The sequence below is a fragment of the Chelonoidis abingdonii genome, chromosome 2, assembly GCF_003597395.2.
Source record: "Chelonoidis abingdonii isolate Lonesome George chromosome 2, CheloAbing_2.0, whole genome shotgun sequence".
Classification (NCBI taxonomy): domain Eukaryota; kingdom Metazoa; phylum Chordata; order Testudines; family Testudinidae; genus Chelonoidis; species Chelonoidis abingdonii.
In genome coordinates this window covers 277,955,270-277,967,600 of record NC_133770.1, presented here as the reverse complement: position 1 = coordinate 277,967,600, position 12,331 = coordinate 277,955,270, and the positions used below count along the sequence as shown (strand labels likewise).

General features: G+C 40.1%; 1 protein-coding gene across 2 annotated transcripts in view; it reads right to left on the bottom strand.

Annotated features, from left to right (window-relative positions):
* Nucleotides 1–12,331, bottom strand: part of COL14A1 (collagen type XIV alpha 1 chain) — a 180,650-nt gene that overhangs the window by 114,548 nt on the left and 53,771 nt on the right. For both annotated transcript variants that reach the window (XM_032777229.2, XM_032777230.2), the window contains exons 7-11: nucleotides 10,363–10,482; nucleotides 8,197–8,361; nucleotides 7,604–7,765; nucleotides 5,957–6,108; nucleotides 4,548–4,677 (exon numbers count right to left, since the gene is read on the bottom strand). In XM_032777229.2, coding sequence (XP_032633120.1) covers nucleotides 4,548–4,677; nucleotides 5,957–6,108; nucleotides 7,604–7,765; nucleotides 8,197–8,361; nucleotides 10,363–10,482 — 729 coding nt within the window. The remainder of the gene's footprint in view (nucleotides 1–4,547; nucleotides 4,678–5,956; nucleotides 6,109–7,603; nucleotides 7,766–8,196; nucleotides 8,362–10,362; nucleotides 10,483–12,331) is intronic.

Below are 12,331 nucleotides of genomic sequence, written 5' to 3'. Positions count from 1 at the left end.
CCTACCATCTCTCAATCACTATTGAGCCATTGACTCCTGCCTCCAACTGGCCCAGCATGCCAGTCTCCATTGGCCACTTGTTAAATATAATAAATTAATAGAGATATCTTAGCTCCTAGAACTGGAAGGGATCTTCTTTTAGTCCTGCCCCCTGCCTTCACTAGCAGACCCAAGTACTGATTTTTGCCCTAGATCTCTAGGTGGCCCCCTCAAGGATTGAACTCACAACCCTGGGTTTAGCAGGCCAATGCTCAAACCACTGAGCTGTCCCTCCCCTTTCATCTTGTCATTCTTTTTCCTTTCATTCCCTTTCATCCTTTTTCCCATGCTGCACCTCATGCTTGGGAGGAGCTCCCCATAAACATCTGCAAAGCAACCTCATTATCTTTCCAACCCCTCCTTAAAACTCTCCTTTCCAGTGATGCCTACAAAAAGTTTGATAACAGATAGGGTACTGGTGTGCTGGAACTATTGTCCATCATGCTGACCAATATTATCTCGTTTCCTTGTACTCCCTCATCTGTCCATTTCTGTCTGTTATCTCTTGGTTTAGACTGAGTTGTAAACTGTCTGGGGTAAGGACAATGTTTTGTTCTGGGTTTGTACAGAACCTAGCACAATGGGGTCCTGGTCCATGACTAAGTTTCTGAGGTGCTCCGTTAAAACAAGTAATAAATAATTAGGAGAGAGAGAGAAGGGGGACAAAAAGACGGGAAGGAGAGAGTGCTTCTGCTACAATTTTCAAACTAAAATTAATTGCAAATGTCAAAACTTTAAGAGCATATCGGACAAAGATCATTTGCAGCTGGGGTAGACACCTAATAATGCTGATAACTGAAAAAAAATAAATTAAGAGGAAATTTTAAAGTAACTAGAATAAATATAGGTATAAAGAAAGCACACATTTGCAAGAATTTCAAATAAATATACATTTGATACTTATTTTGCATTTTTCTAAGTGATTAAAAGATAGGCTCCTCTCTTACTTTCCTGTGTTTTATGCATTTATGGCACTGAATATATTTATCTAAACAGCATACTACCATAAGAACTTTTTTAATGTACTACATACACAAATGTGATAGTTTCACATTTGTGCTTAATTTTAATCTGTCAGTGTCACACAAGGTAAAAAATGTAAACTATAATTTTTCACAGATTTCAACTGGTATGGTGAAAAATACTTCCAAACTGCAAATATTTTATAACCTGGAATGATTAATACTTACACATTTCAGACTATTGCTTATGACACTCCAAGATTTGTTTATATAACGCTTGCAGCCACACCACCTTGGGCTGTGATCTGATCAGATCTCAGAAAATAAGTAGGGCTGGGCTTAGTCAGAACATGAATAAGTGACTTCAAAGGAATACCAGATGCAACAGGAAGTGATGCTATTGGCTCAGTATGTGACACTCTTCCCGCTGAATGAGAAATTAACCAATTCCTAACATGGTATTATAGAACATAGTGCTGCTCGAGATTCAATTTTTTTGGATGAAACAAAAGGCCTAGGTCTCAAACATATGTAACAAGATCCCATCTCACTTTTTGTAAGTTTGGTAGTGTTAGCTTTGATTTCCTGGCTGAATCCCAAACTAGATAATTGCATTCTGCCTATCTTCCATCCTGTAGTTTCAACTGGAAAAGTGATTCTTCCCTTCCCTGCATAAGGTCTGTCATAATGCTGGGACAAAATGATTTGCATTTAAAGGGCCTACCCCTCTAAGGGTACGTCCACACTATGGGATTATTCTGATTTTACATAAACCGGTTTTATAAAACAGATTGTATAAAGTCAAGTGCACACGGCCCCACACTAGCACAATTTTGGTGGTGTGCGTCCGATGGTCGAGCTAGCGGTCGATTTCCGCGAGAGTTGCACTGTGACGGTAGCTCTTCCATAAGCTATCCATAGTTCCCGATAGTCTTCCCCGACCCTTAGAATCGTGTTGAGAGCCACACCCGAGTGGCGTGCATTGGACGGTCTCATAACTTGTCCGCGGCTGGTTCGTGCTTGGCGTAAATGTCATCCCAGTCATTCCCTCCCCTGGCAAAAGCAACGGCAGCCAATATTTCGCCGCCCTTATAATACATAGAAATATAGCCTCATGGCACAGACACAACAATAACAACGACCATAAGACAGACAAATGGAGCGGTTCACCTTTTTTTTTTTTTTTATTATATTTTTACAGATCACCGTATGTTGTAGGTAGAGAATGCCGACGACAGAGGCGACATACCGGGCAGCGCACATTTAGAGAAGGCATGCATTCATTTGCTTATGCAATGATACAGAGATGGTTATCGTCGTCCTGTACCGTCTGCTGTCGGGGTAAATTCGGGTAATGAGTAGTGGATGGTATACTGTCCTTCTGTACTGTCTGCTGCTCTCTTGGTGCCCTTGGCATGAGATCGGCCTGGGTGGCAAAAGCAAACTGGGAATATTCCCGGAGTCATCCTTCTTATGGTTTCTAAAAATTAGAGAGTCCAGTCCTGCCTAGAATATGTTGGGCAAGTGTAACTAGAGACCAGTGTATCAGAGAGACAATGCTCCACGTGTCAGATCCCGCAGAAATGATAGCTACATGCATTCAGGGGTTGGTGCCCCCTGCAACAACCCCACCCGTTGTCTTCCTCGGCCTTCAACCTTCTGGGCTACGTGGGCAGGTGTCCCTCCCTTTGTGATGCATTGAATTATGCAAGAATAGCTAGGAAATAAGAAACAGTGACCTTTTCGTGTGTGTTAAAATGAGGGGGAGGCAGCCTTCCGCGTGCTATGACAGTCCGAGGCAGGACACTTTAAGTGTGTGGCGTGAGTAGAAGCCAGACATTGCCGCCTGCTATGACAGTCCAGGCGGACAGAATCTTTGCTTTACACAGGAAGGAGGGGGCTTGATGGAGCTCAGCCCCCAGTTGCTATGATCGAGACGGTTACCAGCCGTCTGTTACCATCTACTTGGGAGATGTATCGGGAGTCATTCCTATTTTTACCAGGCGCCCCCAGCAGCCCACCTGTGGAGCAGTCAGGAGCACTCACGAGGCTGATAGGGACGACGGATATCAATCAACATTTGTACCGTCTGCCACCTATGGTAGGGGACGAGGAGCGAGATACTGCTCTATCACTGCTGCAGCATCGCGTCTACCCCAGCATTCAGTAGACATAGAGTTGACATTGAAAAAAGTCAAGAAAATTTTCATCCCTTTTCTTTCACTGTGGGGGAGGGGTAATTGACAAGCTACACCCTGAACCACGCTGGACAATGGTTTTGAACCTACAGGCACGGGGGAGCTCAGCCAAGAATGCAAATACTTTCAGGACTGTTGTGGACTGTGGATAGCTGGGAGTCCTTCAGTTACCCCTCCCTCCTCCATGGCTCCATTTGATTCTTTGGCTTTCCGTTACACTTGTCAGACAGCACTGTGTAGCCTGGAGATTTTTTTTTCAAATGCTTTGGCATTTCTGTCTTCTCTAACGGAGCTCTGCATAGAACAAGATTTGATACTTCCGCCATACGCCGATTCAGAGTCCAGTATTCTGTTACAGGTTCACTGCTGGAGCTTTTGGATTTGGGAGCATCGCCACCCCAGCTGATCAGAGCTTCCATGCCTGGGAAAACAGAATGAAAATCTTAAATTTACGTGGGGTTTTTATGTTTACCTGGCCACTGCAATCCGAGTTCAGTTCTGTCCAGAGCGGTCACAGTGGTGCACTGTGGGATACCACCCGGAGGCCAATAACCAATCGATTTGCCGGCCACACTAACCTAATCCAATATGGTAATTACCGAATTTTAGCACTACTCCTTCGTTGGGGGGAGTTATCAGAACCGAACAAAAAAAAAACTAACACAAACGATTTAAAGAGCCCTTTATATCGATGTAAAGGGCCTCGTAGTGTGGATGGGTACAGCGTTAAATCGGTTTAACGCTGCTAAAATCAGTTTAAACGCGTAGTGTAGACCAAGCCCAAGCTACTTATATGACCCCCATTGAATACTTCACAGAGTTAAATGTAATTATCCTTACAACATCTCTGAGGTAGGGAAGTACAATTATCACAGATGGGAAACTGAGGCACAGAAAATCAGAATCACTTCCCACAGTAACTTAGGAAGTCTGTGGCAGAGCAGGAAATTAAACACTTGTCTCTCCAGTCCTGAACAGTCCCCTGTTCACTGAACCTCTCATCATCTCTTAAGGAACTAAGGCCAAAAAGTGGAAATAAGGCTGTTTGCCTAAGCCATAAAGTTTTGATCCAGTTGCAGCTCCAAACTGTTCCAAAGTCTAGGAATGTTATGATTTATAGGCTTGGTTTGGCCCATTACAGAGAGAATATAACTGGCTCAAAGTTTGGGAGCATTTGGACCCCGGTCTTTAGTTCAGGCCCAAATCTAATAAATAAATGTCAGACAATACCAGTAAAAAGAGCTAAAGAGAAAAAAGACTTGATTCTGCATCCCTTACTCACACTGCACAGTGCCTACGTTCAGTGTTACTGAGTCAGGTCCATAACAAACTGAGTGAGGACACTTACGTGTGGTTTCAGTACCACGGAGGCCCTCACTTGCAGCACTTATATATATAGCAAACACAGCTATCTGATATTCAGTTAGAGACATCAGGTTTTTCAGAACTGCTGTTGATACACTTCCATCCACCACTACCTGTTTGGGAAAAAATTCAATGCAATAAGGATAAAATAAATTCATTTTATTACTATTTAATCCATTTTATCGGTTTGTCTTATCTGTCATATTTCTAATACACTCCTTGGCATGATACATAAATGTTAATCTATCTATGTTTAACACAGCAAAAATGATATTTGTATCTTCGTATACAGTACAGTAGCCAGGAAACAGAATGGCAAACATAGGCATAATGAGGAGTCTTAAGGCAATACAAAGTAGCACTTTGGATCACAGGAAATGTTAAAAATACAATTAGCATAATGGCAATTAGGAATATTGTTTAATGAACACTTTCTAATATATTTATTATGTAATTCAAAATTTCATTATAGTACTGCATGCACATACCTGTGTACGCGCGCACACACACACACACACCACAACAACAAAATCCCCAAAACAAAATATCTTCAAAAAATAAAATGCATTTAACCTCACCCTTTAATTATACTGATTCTGTTGTCCTGCCTCCACTCTCCATCCCTTCCCATACTGTTCTGAAAGTTGTCTGCTTAAGTTGTAAACTTCTTCATGCAGTGTCCTTGTTTTCATACCTACCTCCAAAGCACTTAGTGAACTGTTGGTGCTACACCAATAATAAATATCCATCTGGCCCCCTGGTCAGTTTTAGCCAGATTCCCAACTCTACATCCATGTTTTTTTTTTTAAATGAGTTATGTTTGCAAAGCTCAAACTGTATCCCTTCGGCCCCTTTCTGGCCCTGTATCCTTTGAAATAGCATCATACAGAGTTGGTCCAACAAGGAAAGTTGATGTATAAATAAAAACACAGTTTACATATTGGATTTAAGTCCTATCCTTGAACAATGTAATCACAGACTGTGGTGTATGTTTACACAGCCTGTGGTAGCAAACCTCCAAGCCTGAGTCTTGGAGTTCATGGACTCATGCTACCGAGCTAAAAATAGTGATGTACATGTTGCGGCTCGGGATGGAGCTCAAGCTGTGAAGCGAGTTCGGAGCCTGTGCTCCAGCCCAAGCTGCAATTTAAAGTTCTGCCTACACAGCTACTTTTAGTGGAGTAGTGCAAGTCCCACAAGTCTAAGTCTGTTGGCCTGGGCTCAAGAGATTTGTTGCCGCAGGCTAACACTGACTGTGTAGATGTACCCATAAATGGAAGCAGCATCAAGCCTATGATCAAATGCTATCATTCCGAACTGGTGAATTCTTTCTATTTATGTCTACTAGAAGTTCTCACAATCAGGAACCTGATAAGATTTTTCCTTTATTACCTCTTCTGGTTGGCCTCCTCTAGTGGGATAGTACACAACTCTGTATTTTTCCACCTTGCCCGGTGCATGGGTCCAGCTAACACGGAATCCTCTGGCTGTCACCTCAGATGTGACCAAATCTGTAGGAGCTCCAAGAGTGGCAACAAATGTTCCTTTATATGAGATAACATAAAGAAATTATTTTTACTCCTATAAAATAATGATTTGTTTTTGCTCTAATTGCTGAGTTCCCAAGGATCTCTCATCATTAGAAACTGAATTAACTGGAGAGGGCATATTTATTTAGTTAGTTTTTAATATTAATTAAATAATAAAGATAATAATACACATACAATTCTCAGCAGGACCAGGCCTCCATTAGTTTATGTGGAAAACTTTACATGCATCACACACAAAGGTTTCAGCACAAACGCTTTTACAATTGCAATCGTTCTCCCAAGCTTTCTTGGTTGCCTGGCCCTCCATGCATTCACTCCCTCCCGAGGTGCTTCCAAACACCCTCTCCCCAAGTTCCAGAACCAGCCAGGAATCTCCACAGCTGTGAACCTGCTACAACACTCAATAAGACAGCCTGTCCCCTGTATTCCTTGGCAGGTCTGCAGGTGGGGTGGTATCTGACAAGACACATTGGAGCTTCACTTAGCAGACAGATCTACCTCTGCAAGACTCCCTCCCCCTGCCCCGAGATACTTCATTAGTTCACGAGCCCTTTGATAGCATTGTCTTCCAATCCACTGCTTCCCCCCACACCCAGACCATGGCCAGTCACAGATCCTCCTACCATCTGTGTAATTCTTAGGGGATCCAGGGGGAAGAGAGAAGCCTACTAATGCAACATCTTTTCAATACACAGCTTCAGATGCATGTGCAATGCAATCTTCCTCAGTGAGTCACTTCATAAACTTAGGGAAATGCATCTGGCATTTGCATCTGCTGCATACAATTTTACAGGGTTCCAGCTCAGTCAATTCAAATACATTTCTCTGAAACATTTCAAAGATACTTTCTCAAAGAGGGTTATTTCTCTGATGAATTTCAACGTTCTACCCCTAGCATTTTCAGCTGCTCGAAAGGTCCTAAGGTCAGCAGAATTTTTGTATACTTGTAATTTTTCCACTCCCACAACCTTTTCTTGTATTCCAAAATGCTGGGGGGGGGGGGTTCATTCAGAGATTAAAAAAATAAAAATAAAAAAGTTCAACTTCATGTAGAGACCAAGCCTGGGAAACTTCAAATTGAAAGTCTGGCAAAGTTATGAGACTAAGAAAACAAGGGATTAGAATGGAAACCAGGGCACAGCCTTAATTAGCTTTACTCCTTCTCTAACTGATCCCCAAACTTGCACAATAAAGATACCCTCTTTTTACCTGGTGACTAGTGATAACTACAGCAAAACGAATGCACTTTTTTTCATGTCACCTAACACTATAATAACAAAAGACAAATTACTAGCATGGAACTAAGCAAAAGGTATTAGCATATGCATGAAGCACACACCAGAAAAAATACCTTCTCTGATAACATAGTATCCTGGTAGCAAAATATACACAGAAAGAGTAAAATGTCAGAAACTAGTTCAAAACTGTCCCTATTCTAAAATTGGATTTGCTGGTCTAATATCAAGATCAAACAAAGTTTCTTATTTACCTTTGATTTCCTTTTCCTGTTCCTCCACTCTTGAACACACTGTTCTCGTAAGACCTTCTACAATGGTGTGCATAAAGTTAAAGTCAGCAACATTGTAGACATGAGTACTGTCTGGTTCAGAGGCAATCTCTTTGAGTTCATTTATATCTGCATTCTTCACACCTTACAGTGGAGAGACAAAATAGGAAAATGTTTACAACAAAAGAAATCGGTGTAATGTTTAAGCCATGCAGCTTGGCCAAAGCCTACTGACGCCCATTTCACTGGCTTCAATGTGCTTTGGATCAGGCCTACAGTCAAGCTGTTAATTATAGGTAGTTATAATTAATCACAAGGGTTAATTTCAATATTATAAGTGTTACTGACATCTTTGCAGTATTCTGAGATAACTAGCATATGTTTATCCTGCTAAAATGTCAGTTACATTAACAGTTGGACGATACTGAAAAAAGTTAAACATTTCCAAAATATTTCTGATGATGTTTAATCCAGATAGAAACATGATAGGACTCTTATAAATACATGAGATAGACAGAAAAGATCAGAGACATATAAAAATACAATGCAATAAATAGATACTTTAGAATACATACCAATAGCAAATAATTCAACACCAGCATCACGCAGATTTTTAGCAGGTGGGATGACATCATCTTGGGATTTTCCATCTGTGATCAATATACCAATTTTGGACACATTGAGTCTTGCACCTGCTTCAGGCTTAAAGCTGTTCTCCAAAATAAAAGTTAAGGCAAGACCTAAAAAAATATAAAAAATAAAAAAATGGTTTGGCTAATGAAATTGTCTATGTAACACTGATATTTTTACTGATTTTTTGAAGTTTAACTTTCTACTCAAAGTAAAGAATGCTGAGAAACCTCCTACTGAATAATAACTTATAAAAGAGAACAAACTTTCACTTAAAAATATAGTGTTCCAAACAGGCAGCTTGAATTAAAGGCAGGGCAAAAATGGGAGTAGGCCTCAGCAATCTTCCAATCAATAAAATTATTTACAACAGAGAATAGAAACTTGTTTGAAACTAAACTGGGCTACTGAACTACTCACATACCTTACCCCACCAGAGAGACAAGGTGGGTGAGGTAATATATTTTATTGGGTCAACGTTTGTTGGTGAGAAAGACAATTTTTCGAGCTACCAGAACTCTTCTTTTATTGACAGAAGTTTGGTCCAGTAACAATGTTACCTCACCCACCTAGTCTCTCTAATATCCTTGGGGCTGATATGGCTACAACTACACTATATATTACTCCACCAGCAGTTAGAGGATTTCATCTATTAGTAAATTTGGTTTCCAATTCAGCGAAGGACTAAAAACACACTTACCATTAACCCTGACTTCTCAAGATTGAAAGCATCAGGACTATTCACATGCTTAAAGTTAAGCACATGCTGAAGTCATTTGTTGAACCGGTATTTCAAAGAGTAACAAATACATTCTGTTTAACACACATTTTTAGAAATGCTGGTCAAATTACAAATGATATTTCTGTAATGAAATGGCCTTTAGTTGGTTTGTCAGCAGAAGTCACTGAAACAGGAAATCAGATTGGTAATTTCAGGCCTGAACCTGAAACCCCTCCCAGGAGTGGTTCTTCTAATTCCACTGAATATGAGACAGATCCTGAGCAGCTTTCATTGCCCTCAGTTCCCACTGGAGTCTTTGAGAGCTGACAGTGCTAAGTTTTACAGGAGAAATTCACCCTGTGCAGAAATCCTGCTAAAAAAAGCATTTATCACATAATTTAGGCCATTAAAATCCAGTTGCTGAGTACAATCTTTTATTTTAAAGCTTTTTACACTCACAAGCTGAGGAAAAGCATAAATTAAGCTAATGGAGAATGTAACGTCAAAAACTGATTATTGCTGATTTGGGAGAGGCAATTGGCTGTATTTCAAAAGTTAAAATGAAGCCGTATGAAAAGAGGCTAGGCAAAAGCCACCTCTAATGCCAGAATATAATTATCACAGTGGATTTATTACTTGTTTCTTGGTATTTTTATTAAGCATCAGTTCAGCTATGGTACCACAGTATATCCCTTCTGTTCCCACTCCAACCATAATAATTCCTTCCACCAAAATAATGATTGGTGGAGGAAAAATGGGAAACTTCTAAGCCTCTCTGGAAAAAATAGTTTGGCAATAATTTACTCTTTCAGTCCATTATCCTCCAGACAAAAAAGCCAGGACTATTAAGTGTTGCACTGATGCTATGGGATTCCTCTCCAGAGAATATATATTTTATCATATTGACAAGTAACCCGCAGCTATCCAACACTAAATTTCCAAAGAGCCATGCAGGGTTTCAATATCATGAAAGTTAATGAGAGTCAAACCCCCCCAGGTGATTCTTTGAAAAATTTACCACCCCCACCAGTCATATGTTGAAACAACAGACTTTCTTTCTCCAACTGACGGAGGTTTTGTGTATGAACAATGTTAATGGCTTTTTCTGCTCTATACTCTTTCCAGCATGTAAAACTGAACTTCCTTTGCTTTTAGTTTTGGCATAGACAAATCATAGACACAGATTTTGCAGACTGAGGCCTGAGTCAAAGCTCACTGAAGACATGAAGATTCCCTTTGACTGCCGCTACTTCAGATCAAGCTCTTAGGCAAAGTTCAAAAAAAAACAGCACATTCACCTTTACGAAACAGAACAAAACCCCAATACTTTAAGCCAATGCAGCATGGCATATTTTGGAGCATGTGGCTAATGCAAAAATAAATACTGTACCTGTTAACGTATTCCCTCCCTTATATGGCAGATTACGGACTGCATCCAAAACAGCATCCTTTGTGCTAAAGGCATTCAGATGCCATTCAATTCTGGGATCCCCACTGTACTGAGCAAGACCTAGTGAATCAGAAATAAATACATTGCAGGAGATTCATTTTTTCAAGTATACACATACTAGGTTATCAGTAGTTTGTTATCATAACAGGGCTTTTTTTGAACTCTTTAAAGATGAATTTATTACTCTCTAAGTTGTTCTGGATGCCAACTCCACTGTGTATTTTCCAGGTTTTTCTTTCAAGTGCTAAGGAATTTAAGTAAAAGGTAAGGTGCATTTTTTCAGGTTTTAGTAAGAATCCAAGAACTCATTTAATGAAAGAGAACAATTTTATTAAATGCCTCTTTGAACAGGCTACAATATAAATAGCAAAACAGATATGATATATTGCTCAAAACAGTTTTAAACAACTGTCTGTTGGCACTTTCTTCATGTAAAAAGTCCACTGTAAGGGTCTGATCTAATGCCAACTGAAGTCAATAGGAGTCTTTCTGTTTATTTCAAAAGGCACTGGATTAGAATCCGAGATGAAAGATGTCTATATGTCATCTCAGGAAGAGAGGCACAGATAAAATTTCTAGACACCATAAATGACTACTTCTTGGAGCAGCTTGTCCTGGAACCCACAAGGGGAGTGTCAATTCTTGATATAGTCCTAAGGGGAGCACAGGATCTCGTTCAAGAGCAAATATAACTTAACCAATCAGTCATAATGATCATAATGTAATTAAATTTAACATCCTTGTAGGGGAAAAAGTAGCATTTAACTTCAAAAATGGGAACTACACAAAAGTGAGGAAGCTAGCTAAATGGAAACGAAAAGGAACAGTCAGAAGGATGAAATGCTTGCAGACTGCAGGAACCTACTCACAAACACCATAGTAGAGGTTCAAATTAAATGTATACCCCAAATAAAAAAAAAACCAAAAGCAGTAAGAGGACCAAACAAATCCCATCATGGCTAGACAGCCAGCAGTTACAGGCAAAAAGGCATCCTTTAAACATTGGAAGTCAAATCCTACTGAGGAAAATAGAAAGGAGCATAAACTCTGGAAGTCAAGTGTAAAAATATAATATAAAATTTAAGAGCAACTAACTAAAGACACAAAAACTAAAACAGCATAAAAGAATTAAGCACATCAGAAGCAGGAAGCCTCACAAACTATCAGTGGGGCCACTGGCTGCGTGAGGTTCTAAAGGGGCACTCAAGGAAGACAAGGCCCTTGTGGAGAATTTAAATGAATTCTTTGCATTGATCTTCACTGCAGAGGATGTGGGGAAGATTCCCATATCCAAGCCATTATTTTTCAGTGATAAATCTGAGGAACTGTCCCAGATTGAGATGTCAGTAGGAGGAGGATTTGGAACAAATTGACAAATTAAACAGTATTAAATCACCAGGGCCAGATGAACCTTGAGAGTTCTGAAGAGTTCTGAAGGAACTCAAATATGAAATTGTAGAATTAACAACTATGGGATTAACCTATTACTTAAATCAGCCTATGAACGAAATGACTAGAGGGTAGGTAATGTAATGCCAATTTTAAAAAAGGCTCCAGGGCAACCCTGGCAATTACAGGGCAGTAAGCCTAACTTAAGTACCAGGCAAATTGCTTGAAACTATAGTAAGGCACAGAATTATTAGATCCAAATGTGATATGGTTGGGGAAAAGTCAACACTGCTTTAGTAAGGGGAAATCATGCCTCACCAATCTATTAGAATTTTTTGAGGGGGTCAAAAAATGTGGACAAAAGTGATCCAGTCGATACAGTGTACTTGGACTTTCAAATAGCCTTTGACAACGTCCCTCACATGGGGCTCTTAAGCTAACTAAGCTGTCTTGGGATAATAGGGAAAGTCCTCTCCTGGATCAGCAGCAGATAGGAATCAGAGAGTATGAATAAATGGTC